The 18,885-nt window shown below is 35.3% G+C and overlaps 2 protein-coding genes across 8 annotated transcripts in view; one reads left to right on the plus strand and one right to left on the minus strand.

Moving 5' to 3' along the window:
* Positions 1 to 1,682: 1,682 nt before the first annotated feature.
* The window catches only part of LOC127833673 (heat shock 70 kDa protein 12A-like), a 56,607-nt gene continuing 39,404 nt past the window's right edge, over positions 1,683 to 18,885 (minus strand). For 3 of the 7 annotated variants that reach the window (XM_052359082.1, XM_052359081.1, XM_052359078.1), the window contains exons 8-9: positions 3,802 to 4,010; positions 1,683 to 2,737 (exon numbers count right to left, since the gene is read on the minus strand). In XM_052359082.1, the coding sequence (XP_052215042.1) occupies positions 2,021 to 2,737; positions 3,802 to 4,010 (926 nt within the window). In that variant the 3' untranslated portion in view covers positions 1,683 to 2,020. Of the gene's footprint in view, positions 2,738 to 3,801; positions 4,011 to 5,206; positions 5,342 to 5,859; positions 6,008 to 18,885 lie in introns of all 7 variants that reach the window. The other 4 variants (XM_052359084.1, XM_052359079.1, XM_052359083.1 and 1 more) reach the window with 3 other exon arrangements.
* On the plus strand, positions 7,194 to 17,930 carry LOC127833677 (uncharacterized). The gene is made up of 7 exons (XM_052359085.1): positions 7,194 to 7,557; positions 11,243 to 11,453; positions 13,237 to 13,345; positions 13,543 to 13,856; positions 14,251 to 14,459; positions 15,052 to 15,208; positions 15,740 to 17,930. The coding sequence occupies exons 1-7, from the start codon at positions 7,540 to 7,542 to the stop codon at positions 15,898 to 15,900; spliced, it is 1,179 nt and encodes a 392-aa protein (XP_052215045.1). The 5' UTR covers positions 7,194 to 7,539; the 3' UTR covers positions 15,901 to 17,930.

Consider the following 18,885-nt stretch of genomic DNA (forward strand, 5'->3'; position numbering starts at 1 on the left):
CTTGGCCCAGCAATATTCATAATACATTTAAGTGTAAATAAAATTTAACGTCATAGCATTGTAACTCAAATTAAACAATAATAAAAGGGAATTAAAACGCATTCAATTTAATTACTATTTAATTACTCAATTGCATTGAAGATACAAGAGTAACAGAATTACAACTTTTTGACGAACGATCAAATAAAACTATTAACAATTGTCAACTACATTCCTTCTTTATAGAAAAGATTTGAGAATATAGAATCATATAGTTAATATCTCAGATAATCATCGCGCAAATACAGGAAGAAGCAGCAATAATGGATGTAAAAAATCCATATTACATAGCTTGGTTGTTTATGTGACTGCTAAACAAATTAAAAATAATTAAATCAAACAAGAAACGCCTATCAGAGAGAAAATATATATAAAATGGAACGTTATAAACCCAATGACCTATGCATGTAGATTACAACTGGGAAAGTCGGTCGTATGACGTCAAAAAAAATCCATAATGACATAATGACGTGAACAAATTCCAAGGGCAGTACTAAATAAAAATATTAATGGGGCTGTGCTACTTATAAAACAAGTTTAGGTGATTTAATATTAAGAAGCAAATGAATAAAAATGGTAATTCCATTAAAGCGACATTATTGGAATCAAACAGTATATAGGTGTTTTGACAACTGAAGACAGAAATGATTTGATGTACGATTTGAGTCCAAATGTAGTTTACATGCAGATTTGTTCATACGACACAATGACACAATTTTATTCAACAATGAAAAATGCCTATAATGTAGTATTCATGCAGATTTGTTCATACGACACAATGACACAATTTTATTCAACAGTGAAAAATGCCTATAATATCACTAATGATTCCAAATTTTAAGGGAAGAAAGATATAGTGAATCGAAAACCATCAAACACGTGTTTTTAAGTACATAAGCATCGTATCCTTTTGATAAAAACAAGTAAATTAAATTGAAAAGTTTAATATGAACATTTGGTTTAACATATTTTAATTTGCGGACACGCTTCAAAACATCTCCGTAAAATGATGGATGGGAGATTCCATTATTTAAATGCCATTTTAAAGAAACATTATATTTTGAAATTAAATCACCATACTTAGAGTAAAATCTAGCAAATTTATTTCTTAGGTTATGATACAAAAAGCCTTGTTTTAGCAATTTTTTAGTTAATATTAGATTACGATCATTAAAATCTTTAATACACGAACATGCTCTGGCATAACGTACCAACTGCGAAATGTAAATACCATAGGAAGGTCCTTTAGGGATGTTGCCGTCTAGAAACGGAAAATTTACAATTTCAAAGTTAAAATCGTCCCGTTTGTCGTATAAACTAGTTTTGATCAAATTATTATTAATAGTTAAATGTAAGTCTAAATACGCAGCGTCTGTATTGGATATAAACGATCTATTTAAGAATAGTTCTTTTGGGTAGATTTTGTGAATATATTGTTCAAATAATGGATTATCTAAATTAAGTATGTCATCAATGTACCTACTAGTAAGGTTAAAACAATTAATCAAATCTACTTGCTTAGTTTTAGATAATTCTAACATAAATTCGCTTTCATAACAATATAAAAAAAAGGTCAGCTATAAGTGGCGCACAATTAGTACCCATAGGAACGCCAATAACTTATAAGCATTCTTAAAATGAAAAAGTTTTGCGATTCTTTAATCACTTTTAAAAAGTTGACAAACATTTTAGGTAACTGGGCATGGTTGTATTTGTATTTTTAATGGTGTTTACACAGGGTATAATATTTGTCGCACAATAGTTTTACATGAAAACGTTTTCCTATGTACTTCCATCAATGTCTGTGAGAACGAGAATATCCAACAATAAACACTGCATCACAAGACAAATTATTTCAATGACGTGGTTTGTCTTGGCCGGCGCATTAGAATGTTATATATGAAACGATCACTTAGGTAAATATTCTTGTTATGAAAGTATTATTGCCAGTTAATAAACGGATTTTATGGATATCAACCATTTACATTAGAAAGTCAACATTCAACCGCGTTATCTTGCCAGTTGTTTTTTCTTCACACTCGACAGTTATTTCCGTACCACCAAAGATCATTCGAACGACCACAGATCGATCAGTGCCCCTTCCGGAAAGGGGTACGTTAACAGAGCCAATCTTTTTGGTCCCAATATCGGTCGTATATCTGGGATTTGGATCGGTTGTTGCAAAAATCGGCAACTCTGCTGAAACCTGGCCAGCATTTATAGGACGGTACGTCTTTTCGTTTTGCGTCTCACCCGCAACCAGCTTATCGCCAGCTCGAACGAAGATGGAAAAAACATCTACACAGCGAGCAGAGCCATCTTCATAAACTTTACGATGCCACATATTATGCCTCTTATCGTCATACATTTCTGTTATTGATATACCATACGTACATTTAGAAACACGCTCTATAATTGCAGTAGGACAATGGCCGTAAATGACTGCACCTTTAAGAACCGCAAGTCCTGCGTCTGGTGGAACAATGATGCACAGCTTTGAAAATCTTTTCTTCATGGTTTCCTGGAGAAGCGAGGACTCTGAGTATCCCCCCACCATCAGAATGGTCTCAACACCTGAGCAGTCTGCTGTTTGAAGGAGACCAGACACATGGTCGATAATGTTAGACATAGATGTATTAAAGAACGTGCGCATGACATCTGCATCAAGACGAGATTTACCTCCGGCAGCAAGGCTCACCTAAAAATACATTAGAATAAATAATTTTCTTGTATACCTAATGATAAAATGTGACATTTCTGCAGTGAATAACAGCAGTGAAAATAAACAAATTGTTATTTGTTAATCGGTGAAAATAACACATTTCCGGAACTACTTTTTCTATTTTCAGATTATCATATCAAGTTTTTATGATCACGAGTGAATTAAAATCGGTATTCCACCGATTCCATTTTTTTATTTTTTATTTTATGCTTTTTCACCGTTTATTTACATTGTAAAGAGTTTAACTGGAGAATTTCGCTGGAATAGTGACGTCATTTCGTCACAAAATGACGTCATTTTGTGCATATAAATGTTTTGAGGCACGCCACGGGAGAAAGGGTAAATTTTCAGCGAAAGGGAAACAGCTGTAAAATTCTTTTTTGAAAAGGGGCATAAAAGAAACAGACAATTTGTTCAGGTCAGTGTAAGATCGTTTGTTATTTCACTCGTGATCATAGAAAAATAATATTTTCTATGATCACTCGTGAAATAACTAACGATCTTACACTAGCATGAACAAATACCCTCTATACGCTTTTTATGCTATTTTTAAGCGTTGTGTAAGGCAAGTCCAATGTAAGAATGGCCAACAATATAAAATTTACAAAGTTACCACATTATTAAAAACAACGTTCAATATTCATGCCAAATGACTTCACTAACTCCGCGAGCATGTAAGGAAGTTAGATGAAGAATAAAGATATTATTTAGTTATGACTTTTCCGCATGTATACATGTACACATAACTATTTTATCGCGTTTCCCCAGACCCTGTAATAGTTCATCACTAACATGCAATTTCTTTTAATTGTTCATAAGTAATACATTCATAGTTGACGTGGGCATTTTGTTTGATTGACTTCGGACCGTACAATAATCTTGTACTCACGCAAGTCCAATGCAATGAAATACTAAACGGTCAATGGTACAATAACGACGTTTGAATGGACGATTTAAAAAGTATGTAGTTGTGAAAAATATTGAATTATGTCCGCACTTTTATCATTTAATATTAAGAGGGTCATGAACATTTCCCAAACCTGTTTTCCATAGCGTGTTGTGGGCAACTTGTCTTGTAACAGTATTCCTGTTATCTCTTTGGAAAGATCGGAAAGCGATAATGGTACTTTGATTGTTACTTTGCTACTCGTGTTGGTGTCTATTGCTCTCTTCTTGATTTCAAATTCGCGGAGGAGATCGATGTAGTCTTCCATATTCTCATCCTTAAATCGCTTCATCGCCTTTACATCTGAACACAAAACAAAACTGTGATTGGTTTCATTCGCTAAGTAATATAGCTACGTAAGTGGGCTAATATCTTAGTATCTGTAAGGTTGATTTCGTGGAGATAATGGTTATACTGACGAAAATGAACAGAATTCAATTAAGTAGTGAAAGATTGTTGAGTTTTGATAGATCATTACATATGTTAATATGTAATCTTATAATTTTGAATCCATTGGTGGTACCTAAGAACTAGCGATCTGAAGTGTATATCTCTATTTATTTTTTGAATTGGTTCCGATTCTTCTTTCTATAATTTTATTTCTTAAATCTAAACTTGAGCTATCAATAAACAAGAATATATCTTGATGTGTGTTTACAAGAAATCTACAGGGAAACATTATTAAACGGCCAACTTTCAAGGAATTCATCTGGCCTTTTTCGTAATTTCAGATTGTGAAAATTTACAATAAAAAAGCTTATTCGCGTTCTAAGAAAATCACATTTGCCCCAAAGCTAGAACATTAAGACAACAGGGTTTCGAAGGACCACGGATGAAAACAAAATGATTTGCTGGAATGTAACCTTATAGGGAATGTTAAATACCATGAACGCAAACGCAAAACGCTAATACGTCATTATAAGCCTATTCGTAACACACATGCATGATTAAAAAAAACCGATATGTACAAATGCCCCGAAACGCTTTTAAGAATGGCACATGGTTAGCCATCCGTCTTGCGTTATCAATACTTTGACTGTGGGAACTGCGAGTTAAACTTCGCCTTAAAAAACAGATTGATTCACAGCTCATTTAGACTTTTTAACGCCATGCAGTTCAATTATATGTAAAACGTTTCTTAAAAAGCGATCGGACGTGCCGCGAGAGGCAAACGACGGTCTTCTTTTACTTTGTGTAAAAATAATGTATCGCTTGTACCGCTTGAAAATTCGTAAAACAAATCCATAAATTTTACATTAATCACATATTTCCCCAGAAGCAATCAAATAAAAAAAATAGTGATTTCCTGTAATAATTCACCCTGAAGAGCCGATACCTGGTTTTCTTAAAGGTAAGTTTACAATTAAACTGCTTCCCATGGGTCCCGTTATAAAACGGTCAACATTTAAGGAATTTATTTTAACACCATTATTTCTGTTTGAGTACGCCTGTTAACAGTTTTAAGATACCAATGACAGGAGGTGACAGCTATTAAATACCTGTTATCTCGCTAAGAAATTCAATAAACGCCTCGTCGACTTTCGTTCCGCCCCAGTACCCGCCACTCGCCTTGTGGATCTCTTTGAGTGTCCCTCTCTCACAAACCTCATGAACCGTTATATCAATCGTTCCTCCTGTAGTTCATTCCATTTATATCACAACTTTAATGTTTATTGCATTTAGATATTTATTTGACTTTGTAATGTCCCAATGTTAACAGAGGTTTAGTGCCCAAAAGTGTTTGTATACCAAATATGTGCAATGAGTGTACGGCGATTTACGAAGTCATTAGCGTTTGGTGCCAATTATTGGGTAAATGTATATGCATTATATATCAATATTGAAAGTTAGGCATTTTAATAATCTTATTTGGAAACAAATGCAATTATGTGAATACTCGCATCGGTCTATTCATATTTCGAACAATCAGGAAAATCTAGTTTCTTGATGTGCACGTACATGTAAAAGTCGTTATTGCTACCAAAACGTGCGGTAGATAATCTTGCTCGCTTCGGACAATTGTTACATACACAAAAATCTCGTGAAAGGTATGCTTTGTCTGAGATATTCTATTAATATTTAGTATATTGAAATATGTTACAATAGAATGACTTTCTACGTTCACACATAAACATATGCATTATTTACCTACCTCCTGCGTCTAGTACTAAATATTTCTTCCCAGTTTTAAATTTGGAGATATGTGTGTCTCCACTTTTTTGTACTGTAATGTGTGTGCAGTAAAGAGATGCTGCTTCTGGCTCGAGTGAAAGAGTCAATTTGTCCGCTGATATCCCTGCCTGAAGATGGTAACAACTTTTGACCATGAAATATATATACATTATTTTCACGTAATTAAAGTGACAAGCAAACAAAACATCGCCAAATGTTAAGGTTGCCATAGAAGCGGGGGTCTGGAATAATAAATGTTGTGCGTGTGTGTGTATATATATATGTGTTGTGTTAAGGACTTTCTATCGAGTGGAAACCTAAAGGATCTCATTAGATGGATCCTCTGCCACGCTTTTTTCTTGATTATTTCAATATGGCCATGCCAGGTACGTAAGTGAAAAAAGTTCAAATCTAGATGTTTATGAGACGAAACCTTGATTCGACAGTCGCTGTCAAAAAGAAGGGGGTGGATTGGGTGGTTGATTAATAGATTTTTCAAGATCAGAATTTAGAAGAGTAGCCCCATCAACCGGATTGTCAACGATTATATATATCGCAGTATCGTCTGCAAACAGGCGAACTATAAAGGGAATATCATGGACAATGGTATTTATGTACAAGAAAAAGGATGGGCCCAACAATAGACCCTTGTGGAACACCAGCATTGATATGTAATGAGTCGGATTTGCAGCCGGAAATTACAACACATGGTCTTCTGTCATTTACCAGGATAGAAGATTGCCCGAGATACTACTAAGTCGATCAGAGCTTGTGAATTAGTTATTCGGGCCATACTCTATCAACTACCTTCTAAATATCGCAGAAAATGGCTCTTACCTCTTAACTTTCATCGAGGGCTTACAAAAGCAGAGATATACTTTGACTAATTGGTTGACAGTGGAATCTAATCGAAATGGGGTTATAATGTAGGTAGCCCTTAAATGTTTAAATATAAATTTGTCAAGAATTTCAAGATGTTAACTTATAACAAGGAAAAAGGAATTAAGGATATTTGCTTTATTTAGGGGTGATTCATATATAATACCATTTTGAATAAAGGGGGCAGCTCGTTATGTGTGTTTTTTGTGTGAAATGTTTGATGATTTTTCAGGAGTCGGATGATGAGTGTAAATGTTCTCGTATTTGTTTAGCAAGATTATCAAAGTGGACTTGTTTCGCTGATCGGACAATATTATGTACAAGCCCAGCCAGCACACCAATATCGGATAGATATCGGTAGCGAAACGGTATATCGGCAAAACGGCCCGATGTCTATCCGATGTAAAGCCGTTTCGCCGCCCGATGTATGTAATTAACAAAAAAGTCATGTTATATGCAAACTATAATGAAATATATAAATATATATATATATTCGTACCACAAAACATAAATATGGTCAATAATAAATATGCAACTTGTGAGTAATTTTACCGTTAGCGGGCCGACAACGGCCCGATGTGGGGTAAATGTTTTCGTTCAAAAACGATAATCTCGTTCGGTTCCAAGCAATTCTCTGCAGGATTCTGGGAATTGGCATAACCTTCTGGCGGCAAGTTAATTCAGGCGGTTGAACAAAATAATTTTGTTTTGGAGATTTTCGCTCAGTAAAAGTTAGTATTTGTTGATAAAACTATATAAGTAACTTAATTTGTGCAAGCACATGCATGTAGACTTGAAGGTACAGTAAGAATTTGGATTGTACTTTGATAATGTAATTAATATTCGCGAGGTAGATTATCGCGCGTTCATACTTGTTTTGTTTTTTTAATTGTACGTACACTCACTTAAATTTGATTTGTATACAATTTAATTTTATTTGTACACATTAAGAATATTTTTGTTTAGTTGTTTCATTAAAAAAAAAGTAATACAATGGCTTCTTATTGGTCAAAACGGCGAAAAGTTGTTTCATCAGTTAATTTACAAGTTGATGCAATAAATAACATTTATACAGAAACAAATCAAATAAATAACGATGCTGTGCTCGTAGATTCAACTGTACCCTCTTATTCAAATGAATCCCCGGATTTGCAAATTCCTTTATTTGTTGATAATGAGGAGAGTGAAGGACTGGATTTGGCATCAGATTCAGATAACTCTGCTTCATCAGTTGCAGATCATGATACCTTAAACATATTGTATCAAGATGGAGTTCATGATCAGTCCGAATATGAAACATCTGACAATTCTGATGAAGATGGTGCTGATTTAGCCGAGCTCTTAATATCTTTGGTTTCAAAACATAACATAACCCATTCTGCTCTTTCTGACTTGCTTGTCATTTTGCGTCAGTATCATACATACTTACCAAAAGATGCTAGGACATTACTTAAAACACCACGCAATTATGAAGTCTTCAATATTGCTGGTGGTTGTTATTACCACTTTGGTGTAGAAAGTTGGATTAAATCTATATTTGAAAGCCAGTTTCGCCAAGATGTTGGTGAGGTTTCACTTCAAGTTAATATTGATGGTTTGCCGCTGTTTAAAAGTTCCGGTGTTCAGTTATGGCCAATTTTAGGTAGACTTATTAAACCTACGGTTACCAAGCCATTTGTTATTGGTTTGTTCTCAGGAGATAAAAAACCTGCAAGTGTGGCAGAATACCTTGAACATTTTGTCAAGGAGTTGGAAGGCCTGTTTCAAAATGGTATAAAATTGTGGGATGATTCTGAGATCAGAGCTTTTTTTTCTCTTTCGTGTGTGATTTGCGACGCTCCCGCTAAAGCTTATATTAAGCAAATTAAAGGTCACAGTGGCTATCACGGATTCACGGATGTGACAAATGTGTACAACATGGTGAGTGGAACGGGAAAATGACATTTCCGGAGACAAACTGTCTTCTTAGAACAGATATAGCATTTGATGAAATGCAAGATAGATTGCATCATACTGGCCAGTCACCATTTCACAGTTTACCGATTGGTATGGTTTCTCAGTTTCCCATAGATGCTATGCATTTGGTATATCTAGGCGTCGTGAAAAGGTTAATATTGCTTTGGATGAAGGGACCACTTGACAGGGGTTGTCGTATAGGCGCTAGTGCAATAAAACGGATATCAGAGTGTTTGTTTGATTTGTCGGGACATTTGCCAAGGGAATTTAACAGGAAGTCACGTACTCTGGATTATATTGAGAGATGGAAAGCAACAGAGTTTCGCCAATTCTTGCTGTACACTGGACCAATTGTCCTAAAGAAACATCTGCCTCCTCCATTGTACAAACATTTTATGTTATTGTTTGTGAGCATATTCTGTTTGTCCAGCAGTTTATTTTGCGATGCATACAGAGTTTATGCGCAAGAACTTTTAGTAAAATTTGTGCAACAGTTCGGTGAGCTTTATGGCAGAGATATGGTTGTTTTTAATGTTCATGGGTTGGCTCACTTGCCTTGAGATGTACAGAGCTTTGGTTCACTTGAAAATTTTTCTGCGTTTGCTTTTGAAAGCTTTTTAGGGAAACTAAAATGCCTTGTTAGAAAACCGGCGCTGCCTTTGCAACAGGTCATTCGCAGAATAGCTGAAAGTAAAGGAAATTAGTTTGATCCTAAATTCGAAAGTCCGTCTGAATTTCAAGAAGGTGTTTTAAAAAAAAAGCATAATCAAGGACCAATACCGCAGAGGTATAACAATTTTCAAATCACGCAATTTAAAGAAATCCATTTCCCTAACATAGTTTTCTCTATTTTTAAGGGGAATAATTGTATACTTATTAATGACAATGTTGGCATTATTAGAAATATATTTACCAAAGAAACAAATGAAAAATATGCTGTTTATGAATTGTTCACTTATTCTACCAATTTTTTCAGTATACCACTACCTTCTTCAGACTTACGAATTAAACATGTTAAAGAACTGAGTGGTTCTTTGTGTACAGCATTATTAACTGATATTACTTGTAAATGTGTGCTTCTGCCATTAGATGATGGATTTGTTTGTTTTCCCCTTATTCATGATTTGGTACCAAAGTAATACTGACACCCAAGCAAGAGGAAATGATATACATCATTTGTGTAGAATTATGTTATCAAGTTAAGTTTCACTATACCAGTCTGATAATGAACTGCTAATATCAGCGTTTTTTTTCCTTCTTTGAACGGGTCAGGTAAACGGCCCTGTTCCCAATCGGGACCGGACCTGGTCCCAAAATCGCCGACGGACCCTTCCCAATTTAGAAAACGGTCTTATCCCAAATATTTTATATAAAAACGGCCTCATATCGATTTGAAAATCCCAAATAGACTATCTTTTTTGTCTCAAAACGACTTCAGAAGTTAGTAAACAAGTATGAAAAGGAAACGGTTGTTGTTGTAGTTGTTGTTGTTCTTTTAGAATGAGGCCGACGCAACTTCCGATAGGTGGAGCCACCTAGTTACCAAGTTGACTGTTCCCCGCCGATATACATAATGCGGCATTATTGAATGCTGGCGGGGAAACAGTCAACCAAATAAGGCAATAGTAGTAAAATTGACCTTGTTTTGTACGCTGCGATAACAATGTTTCACATGTTCGTGACAGTTGTTTATTGAACGATCTCGTTAAATACAGATTCAATATACAAAATAAAACCCTAATCCGAAAAGAATGATAGATATTTCGAAATGCCGACTTTGACAAAATATTTTCCCGGGTTTTGGTTTTATTCGTAGCGACGTCTTTACGTAGTAAACAAACCCAAATATGGAAATCCGATATCTCAATTTACTCTTCAAATACTCGCGGCGAAGTAAATAGTCAACAACTTCTGACGATTTTGCACACTCGCATCGTGGTTTTTATATAAATAGCCAGAAAATGAGTCACAATTCAAAATACTACTTGAAAAAAGAACAAAACAAAATCAGCCAAGCATAGCCACCTAAATTTCTGTTTTCCATTATAACAATGGTCATCTGCTGGTCCTTTTAATTTAGACAAGTTATCTCAAATTGCCAAACAAAGTAATTGTTCAATTGGACTTTATGCCATTTTAAACAATTTTCAGTTATATTGCGGCAATACCCATTAATTCTATTTGGAAAACCAGTTCTTAATTTTTTTTTAATAAACTGGTATTTGTTATACAGACTTATGATCTACCCTATCCCAGAATGCCATTGATAGTGTATAAAAGCATTGTTTACTACATAAAATAGATTCCAGTTGATGTATTTGTATGATTTTTTATATTTCCCAATTTGAAGGATTTCGCGACTCAAAAATTCCCAATTTCTAGGGGACAGGACCTGTTCCCTAACAGGTGAAAAAAAACGCTGAATATGTCCGACTCAATACACAATAATTAAAACTGTACCTTCAAGTTGACATTTTCAAAAAGAAAGAACGTTACTTAACCGCTATGTTTTGATTTTGTTGGGCCAGATCATGTCAAAATACGTGGTCTTTGAATTTGCCACAAATGAAGTTGCTATTGTGTCGGAAAATTGGCTAACAGATGAATCCGATGGAAACAAGAAGGTGCTCTGGCCCCCAATGAAATTGTCTGCAAAACTTAATATGGCTGTTAAACAACACGCAGAGCCTGAAGATACGTGGGTTTCATGTGCTATCCGCCGGTTGATGTATCAAACAGGTAATAAAAGCACTTATGTGCCAGCTTGCACATGTATTATTTATGTGATATGAATAATGCACAAAGTAATGGTGATGTTTGTAATTATTTACCAATTTTGAAATAGAAAATGTAGCATGCAGTAATAAAAACATGGGTGATTTGTAGCTCACTAAATTTCTATGTTTTGATGGTAGAAGATTTCAGTAATAAGGTGAATGTATCAGACATATTACTTAAATCAAGTCAATATATTGAGAAATTGTTTCCTTCTGTCATTGTTAATTTAATGAAATAAATGAACATGACTGATTGATATATATATAAAATGAAAAGCTTGATATTGTTGAAGATGTTTATATTAACTTCTTATATATGAGCCTCGCTGTGAAAATAGTGTTTAATGCACATGCGTAAAGTGTCGTCCCAGATTAGCCAGTGCAATCCGCAAAGGCTAATCAGGGATGACATTTTCAGCCTAAACTGGATTTTTGTTATGAAGAGACTTAAAACGAAACATTTCATAAAAGCGGAAAGTGTCGTCCCTTCACCCTTAAAGCCTAAGCCTAAGCCAGAAAGCCTAATGGCTTATCAGCTTCTCCACTGCCACTAAACTTTTACCATATGGCATCTGTAAACAAGATAGTATCAGTGGCATTGATTTAACAGGTTTTGTGCATTAACCTTAGATTTTATCTAATAACACAACGACGCAAAGTTGCAGATAAATAAATAAGCTACCCCGTGGTATAATTTTTATTTACAAAGTACAAACATATGTTTACATAATATATCATTAAAGATTAACTTGATTCAAAGAACATGGCATAATTTGTATAATTCTGACCAGTAGAGTAGTTAAAATGTACTAAAATAACATATTTTTTTTACAAAACTATGATTTATCATGAACAACAATATATCAATAGGTTTAATTTTGAGAATAATTTTGTTCTGCAAATATATTCTTAAGAAACACACTGAATAAGATCAGTTGTCAAGAAAAGTCTAAGCTAAAATTAAACACCTAAATCCTGTGCACTTTGAATTCTTGACTGTGCATATTTATTTGTCTGTGTCACCATATTTTGCCACATGCTTTCATCAAACAACACATTGAACATACTCAAAGGTGTTATACTCTTGGTGATATCTTCGGCATTCAAGCCTACATGGCTATCAAATTCCATAACAACAGGTGGAGTGTCAACATTCAACCAGCCATTTTCTGTGTCACTTGGAAAATCCTTGTCACGCACAGATTGTTCTAGATTTATTTCATAAACAACACTAGCATTCAATAAAAAATCTTCTTACACATAATCATCAATATTATCCATAAATTTGTCCTCACTATATCGCTTTCTGTCCACAATTGATTGATAACATCATCAAGGCTCATTCGCTGGTTCGCCATTTTGACTGTTGGCTTTCATTTTCTTTGTGTTGGATTTTGTTAAGCATATAAACAATTATTGGCTCATATTTGTAGATGAAATGACGTTGCAGATCACGTGACAAGCATGTATGAATGGAATTGTAAACATGTCGTAGTAAAATTCCACTAGTAAATCTCAATCGAGGCAACATAACAGGGAAACCCTCTGAAGCGACCTGAGGTCGGGATTGGCAGTGGATAGAGATAAAGCTTATCGCGAGCTGTGGTCGCTTATGGCAGGCAAAGGGTTAATAGCCTGTGCGGACTGCACGGGTTTATCTGGGATGACACTTTACGCACATGCATTAAACCCCCTTTTCTCAGAGTGTGACTCATATACATGTAATCAATTTCAAAAATCTTCAGATTCCTTTGAAAAAGCCCAGCAGAAGGCTAAAGAGGCTGAAGAGGAGTCGGATCTACAAACAGATGCAGATGTAAGGCAGTCATCAGTTTCTCAAAAAAGAAAACACAGGTAATTTCAAATTAACTAGGAATGATTTAACATGTTCATGATGACAAATGCCAAACTCAATATGCTTTCATAATAGCAACAATTAAAACCTCTATTGCAATAAAAATACGTTCTTAAACATAATTTATAATAATTATAAACGAAAAAACAAAATTGGAACATGAAATAACATAATGATAAGGTTTCTTTGATTTTAGGCCAAATCCACGCTTCCTGGACTCGGACACAGAAGATGAAGAGTCTCAAACGAGGGATACATGTACAAAGAGGCAGTTGGTAACACTAACAACCACCAAAGACTCGGACACCGTCATGCCATCTCCTCCCCCCAAAATCTCCATACCAGCAGGAACGAAATGTGATTCCCCTATGTTGCTGGGGTCAAAATCCGGGATGTCAACACCAAAACAAAGTAAACGGCCAGGTCAAGATGCAACCCCTTTGTTGCCCACATCAAGCCCTCAACAGTCTGCCCACATTTCTTCTGACAGACCACAGCCGATAGTTACAGGTACATACTATTCCTGAAGATTTTTCTTTGGTTGTTTACTTGCTATTTGTATTATGTATTTATTTTTACATTGCACCTTTATCTTAACCAAGGGAAGTATTTTTTAACTACATTGTTATGTCTTCACACAACATATTTTGCATTTTTATTTTAAATACTGTGCTAAAATGCATAAACATGTTGTTAGAAATAGTTTCTATAATTTAACAATGAGGGACTTATAATTTTTTATATCCCTTAATTACACAGAGAAAAATTAATTTGTTTAATACAAAAAAATTTAAGGTGTTCATATCTAAAATATAAATAAATGGTACTAATTTGCATTAACCATGACATCCTGATTAAAAAAGTACCTAAGTCACAACACAGTCATATCCTAAATTAATTTTAGGAAGGGATATATCTATCCTGCGCTCCTTAGAGGAAATCAAACAGGATCAGCGGGAGATTAAGGCAATGTTGGCCACATTGATCCAGCAAATGCATGGACATGTAGGGGGCCAAGAACTTCCTGAAGGAATCGTCCTTCCAGTGAAAAGATTGGAAGATGTTGAGGGCATAGAACAAAGGCTATGTGATAAAGCCACATTTCGGATGTTGGTATGTACTGTCGGACTCGTGTTGTGAAATTTTATGTAGAATTATGTGTATTATCTTTTAATTTGGCTATCTAAGTTGTCATAGGTTGTACTCTTAACATTTTTATCCCCCGCCAAAGGCGGAGGGATATTGTTTTGGCGTTGTCCGTCCGTCCGGCACTTTTGTGTCCAGATCAATATCTTGGAAATGCTTTGGCGGATTTCATTGAAACTTGGTATGAGTATATATATGCATAAGAAGATGATGCACGCCAAATGGCATTTTACACCATCTGTTAATAATGGAGTTATGGCCCTTTGTATCTTGAAAAAATGCTTTTTACTATAGGCACTTTTGTGTCCGGAGTCATATCTTGGAAGTGCTTTGGCGGATTTGATTGAAACTTGGTATGAGTATATATATGGATAAGACGATGATGCACGCCAAATGGCATTGTACACCATCTGTTAATAACGGAGTGATGGCCCTTTGTTTTGTAGTATGTTCATCCGTCTGATTTGCACCCATCCTTAAACAAAAGATATGTTGCGGGGGATATCAATTCTACGAATTTGCTTGTTTAAACTTTTGCTTATATATTTGTTCCTCACAGGTTGACTATTTATCCAATGTTGGGGGGTCCTGTGTGAAACTCATGACCAAGCGGCTAATTGCGGGGGTTCTTGACAACCAGTTTGCCAAAGGTTTCAACTGGACCGGGCGTGGAAAGATGTCTTTTCAGGCGCTGAAGCTGTGTTTGGCCATTCTCCGTAAGACACTTTATATTAGCATTAAGTACTTGTCAGCAGTAGTGCAATACTTTATGCAGATAATTTAAAGAATGAGTTCTTCTGCTGACTACATTTATATGAATTAAACTTCCATGATAATTGAGGTTTTAAAACCGCTCATCCAAATTTAACAGCAATGTTTATTTTTAAAGTTAACAAAATACTTGTCCATGAAAAAGTTCCTGTTTTAATAATTAAACATCTTGAGATATTTGTGTCGTGTTCTGAGAAAACTGGGCAAAATGCATGTGCGTAAAGTGTCGTTTCAGATTAGCCTGTGCAGTCGGCACAGGCTTATCACGGACGACAATTTCCGCTTTTATGAATTTTTTTGTTTAAATGAAGTCTCTTCTTAGCGACAATCCAGTTTAGGCGGAGAGTGTCGTCCCTGATTAGCCTGTGCGGGCTGCACAGGCTTATCTGGGACGACTCTTTACGCACATGCATTATGCCCAGTTATTGTAATGTATTCAAATGTTCATTCATATACCTAAACATGTACTTTTTTAGAAGCTGTCAAGCGAGTTTTTCCAAACACAACTACCAGTGAGACTGAGTTCTTCATAAAAGAATGGCTGAGAAATGCAAGTGATCGTGAGGGAGGGCGCAAAACCCGCACCAAGCCATCTACGATGGCATCAGCCATGGCTGAAGAAGATTCGGATCATTAGATCGGGGCTCGAATCATTCTACGTCATTTTATGGATTAAACGGTTACTGCTGTGACCACCCGGCAATCCGGACTGTTATAAGCTTTTTATACTTTATTTAATAAGTTATCTAAAGGCATTTACAATAAATAGCTTCTTTGCAAAATGTAATGGAATTAACAGAAACTAGGTATACCTTTGGCAGTGGCAGAGTTAGCCCTGCCCTTTAAGACTCTTTATAGTTCCAAATGCATAGTTTAGATTTGATTGTAGATAAAAAGTGCATTGTTTTACTAATTGTGTATATGAACTTCAATTGATTGCCCTTAATTCCTGTTTCATGCATGTTGTGTGTTATACTTACATACAGACGCTTTATGTTATATATGGTTTTCCATATTCCGATGACATCATTTCTTCTGTTTTTCAATAGTCCTGTGACATCATTTATTCTGTTTTGTCCATATACCGATGACATAATCAATGTGTTTTTTGACTTGTCTGATAACTTGTTTTCAAAGCAAAATGCTTTATTATTATATCATATTCAAGAACATTTAGTATTGGTTGGAATCCAACAACATTAAGTATTGCAAGAACATTTAGTATTGGTTGGAATCCAACAACATTAAGTATTGGTTGGATTCAGTTTTCAAAATTCTTTGATTAATCATGCAGAGACAAACGTGCCTGATAAATTAATTATAGCATGACGCAATACGTGTATTTTAAGTATTAAGTATATGTATTTAATGCTTTCATATTTTCCACTTTGGTTGTGTTTTTATTATTTACTTTACGAGTTCAAACAAAAATTATAATATAATTTCCAGTGACTATATAATGCGAATTTACATTTATTCATGTGTTAGTATGTAAAGGTTGTTTTTTTCAAACACGACACCATCTGGACATTGTAATGATTTGTCGGTTAAATGTGTAATGTAAATGACATCGTACTTTGTTATCTCAGTACTAAAAATTAACCTTCTTAAAATGGTGTGCAACCTCTCACGGAAACACATTTTAGTATATTAATAAAAGTATGTTGACAATATTTTACCTTTTGAATGTATGTTACAATATATGATACAATTAATAGGTGTAATTTTGTATACCCCCTTTCGAAGAAAAGGGGTATATAGTTTTCGCACTGTCCGTCGGTCAGTCAGTCGGTCGGTCGGTCAGTCTGTCACACTTTTCGTGTCCGCTCTCTAATTCAAAAAGTTTTCATTCGATCTTTACCAAACTTGGTCAGAAGTTGTATCTAGACAATATCTAGGTCGAGTTCGAATATGGGTCATGCTTGGTCAAAAACTAGGTCACGGGGTCACTGAGTGCATTTTAAGGATTTAGCATTGTGTCAGCTCTCTTATTGAAGTAGTTTTCATCCGATCTTCACCAAATTTGGTCAGAAGTTGTGTCTAAATGATTTCTAGGTCATGTTAAAATATGGGTCATGTCAGGTCAAAAACTATGTCATGGGGTGCTGGGTCAAAAACTAGGTCACGTAGTCACTTAGTGCATTTTAAGGATTTAGCATGGTGTTAGCTCTCTTATTTTAAAGCATGTTAGATGAGCCTTTTTATGCCGCCTTGAAAAAAAAGGGGGTATATTGTTTTTGGCCTGTCTGTCTGTTTGTCTGTCTGTCCAAAACTTTACCCAATGTTAAAGTTTTTTCATAACTTTTGCAATGTTGAAGATGGCAACTTCATATTTGGCATGCATGTGTATCTCATGGAGCTGCACATTTTGATTGGTGAAAGGTCAAGGTCATTCTTCAAGGTCAAAGGTCAAAAAAAAAAAAGCGGCGCATAAGGGGGTATTGTGTTTCTGACAAACACATCTCTTGTTCATAATTCCTTGATATAATGCATATACAATCATGAAAATAATTTATTTCAGATAGCAAATAAAATTACCATTCCATTGCATGTACCAGCATATGTATGTACACACTGTATACTATATTTAGTAATTTTGAACTTTCAACTATACCTATATTTTTGACGAGGAAGGTAAACAACATGATTATAAAAAGTATACGCAAATATTGTGTTTATTATTTATTTATTACGGGGATACGAGCACCACATATAACCGATAACGGGCCGACGGCGGCCCGATAAATAAATTGCCGATATCGGGCCGACGGCGGCCCGATAAATAAATTGCCGATATCGGGCCGAGCAAATGCCGATGGGCAAAACGATAACGGCCCGCTGTCGTTGCCGATATCGGGCCGATATAAGAACGATATCGGGCCGACAGCGGCCCGATATATGTTTGCTAGCTGGGAGATTACGTTATTGGCTATACATGAGCCAATATCGGTTTAGCCTTAGCTTCCTTGTATGTTCGTTTGCGGCGTCGTATATACTCTCGTATGTTATTGTGTAGCCAATGAGGATCAGCTTTTCGTAATGAAACAATTTTGGATGTTATGGTAGAGTCTCAAAATGAGATATGTTTAAATGTGATTTGAGGTATAAATATCTATATTATTATCGCAGGAATGGTTCCAATCAGTTTTGCACAAGTTGTCGTAAGCTTTAAGTAGACCCGTCAGTTCTGTTGATTTTTATAACGCAGTAAACTGGACATTGAAAGCGAGCTTGTTGGTTACCAAAGGGTTTCCCAATGTCACTTTTTAGTACTGCCAATGAAGATGATATCATAAAAAGTTCAAGAATAGAATAAGAGGCTTCTGTGAAATAAGTAGGTCCATTAATAATCTGGGATAGATTATGCTGTAAAAGAAGGAAGTTTATCTTACACTGTGATTTATTCATGACGAGATTAAATTCACCTGTGAAAACAATGTTTGCAATACTGGTGTCAAAATCAAGTGAGATCGAATCGTGTAAGCATTCTAGTAAATAAGGACTAGAGTTAGGTGGTCGATAGAAATAGCCGCATAGAAGACGCCTTCCCTTGATACGTTATTCAACCCATATACATTCAATATCGTCGATCTGTAGGTCTGTGCGCTCTTTTGCAAAGAAA

This window comes from Dreissena polymorpha, chromosome 6 (assembly GCF_020536995.1).
Source record: "Dreissena polymorpha isolate Duluth1 chromosome 6, UMN_Dpol_1.0, whole genome shotgun sequence".
NCBI lineage: Eukaryota > Metazoa > Mollusca > Bivalvia > Myida > Dreissenidae > Dreissena > Dreissena polymorpha.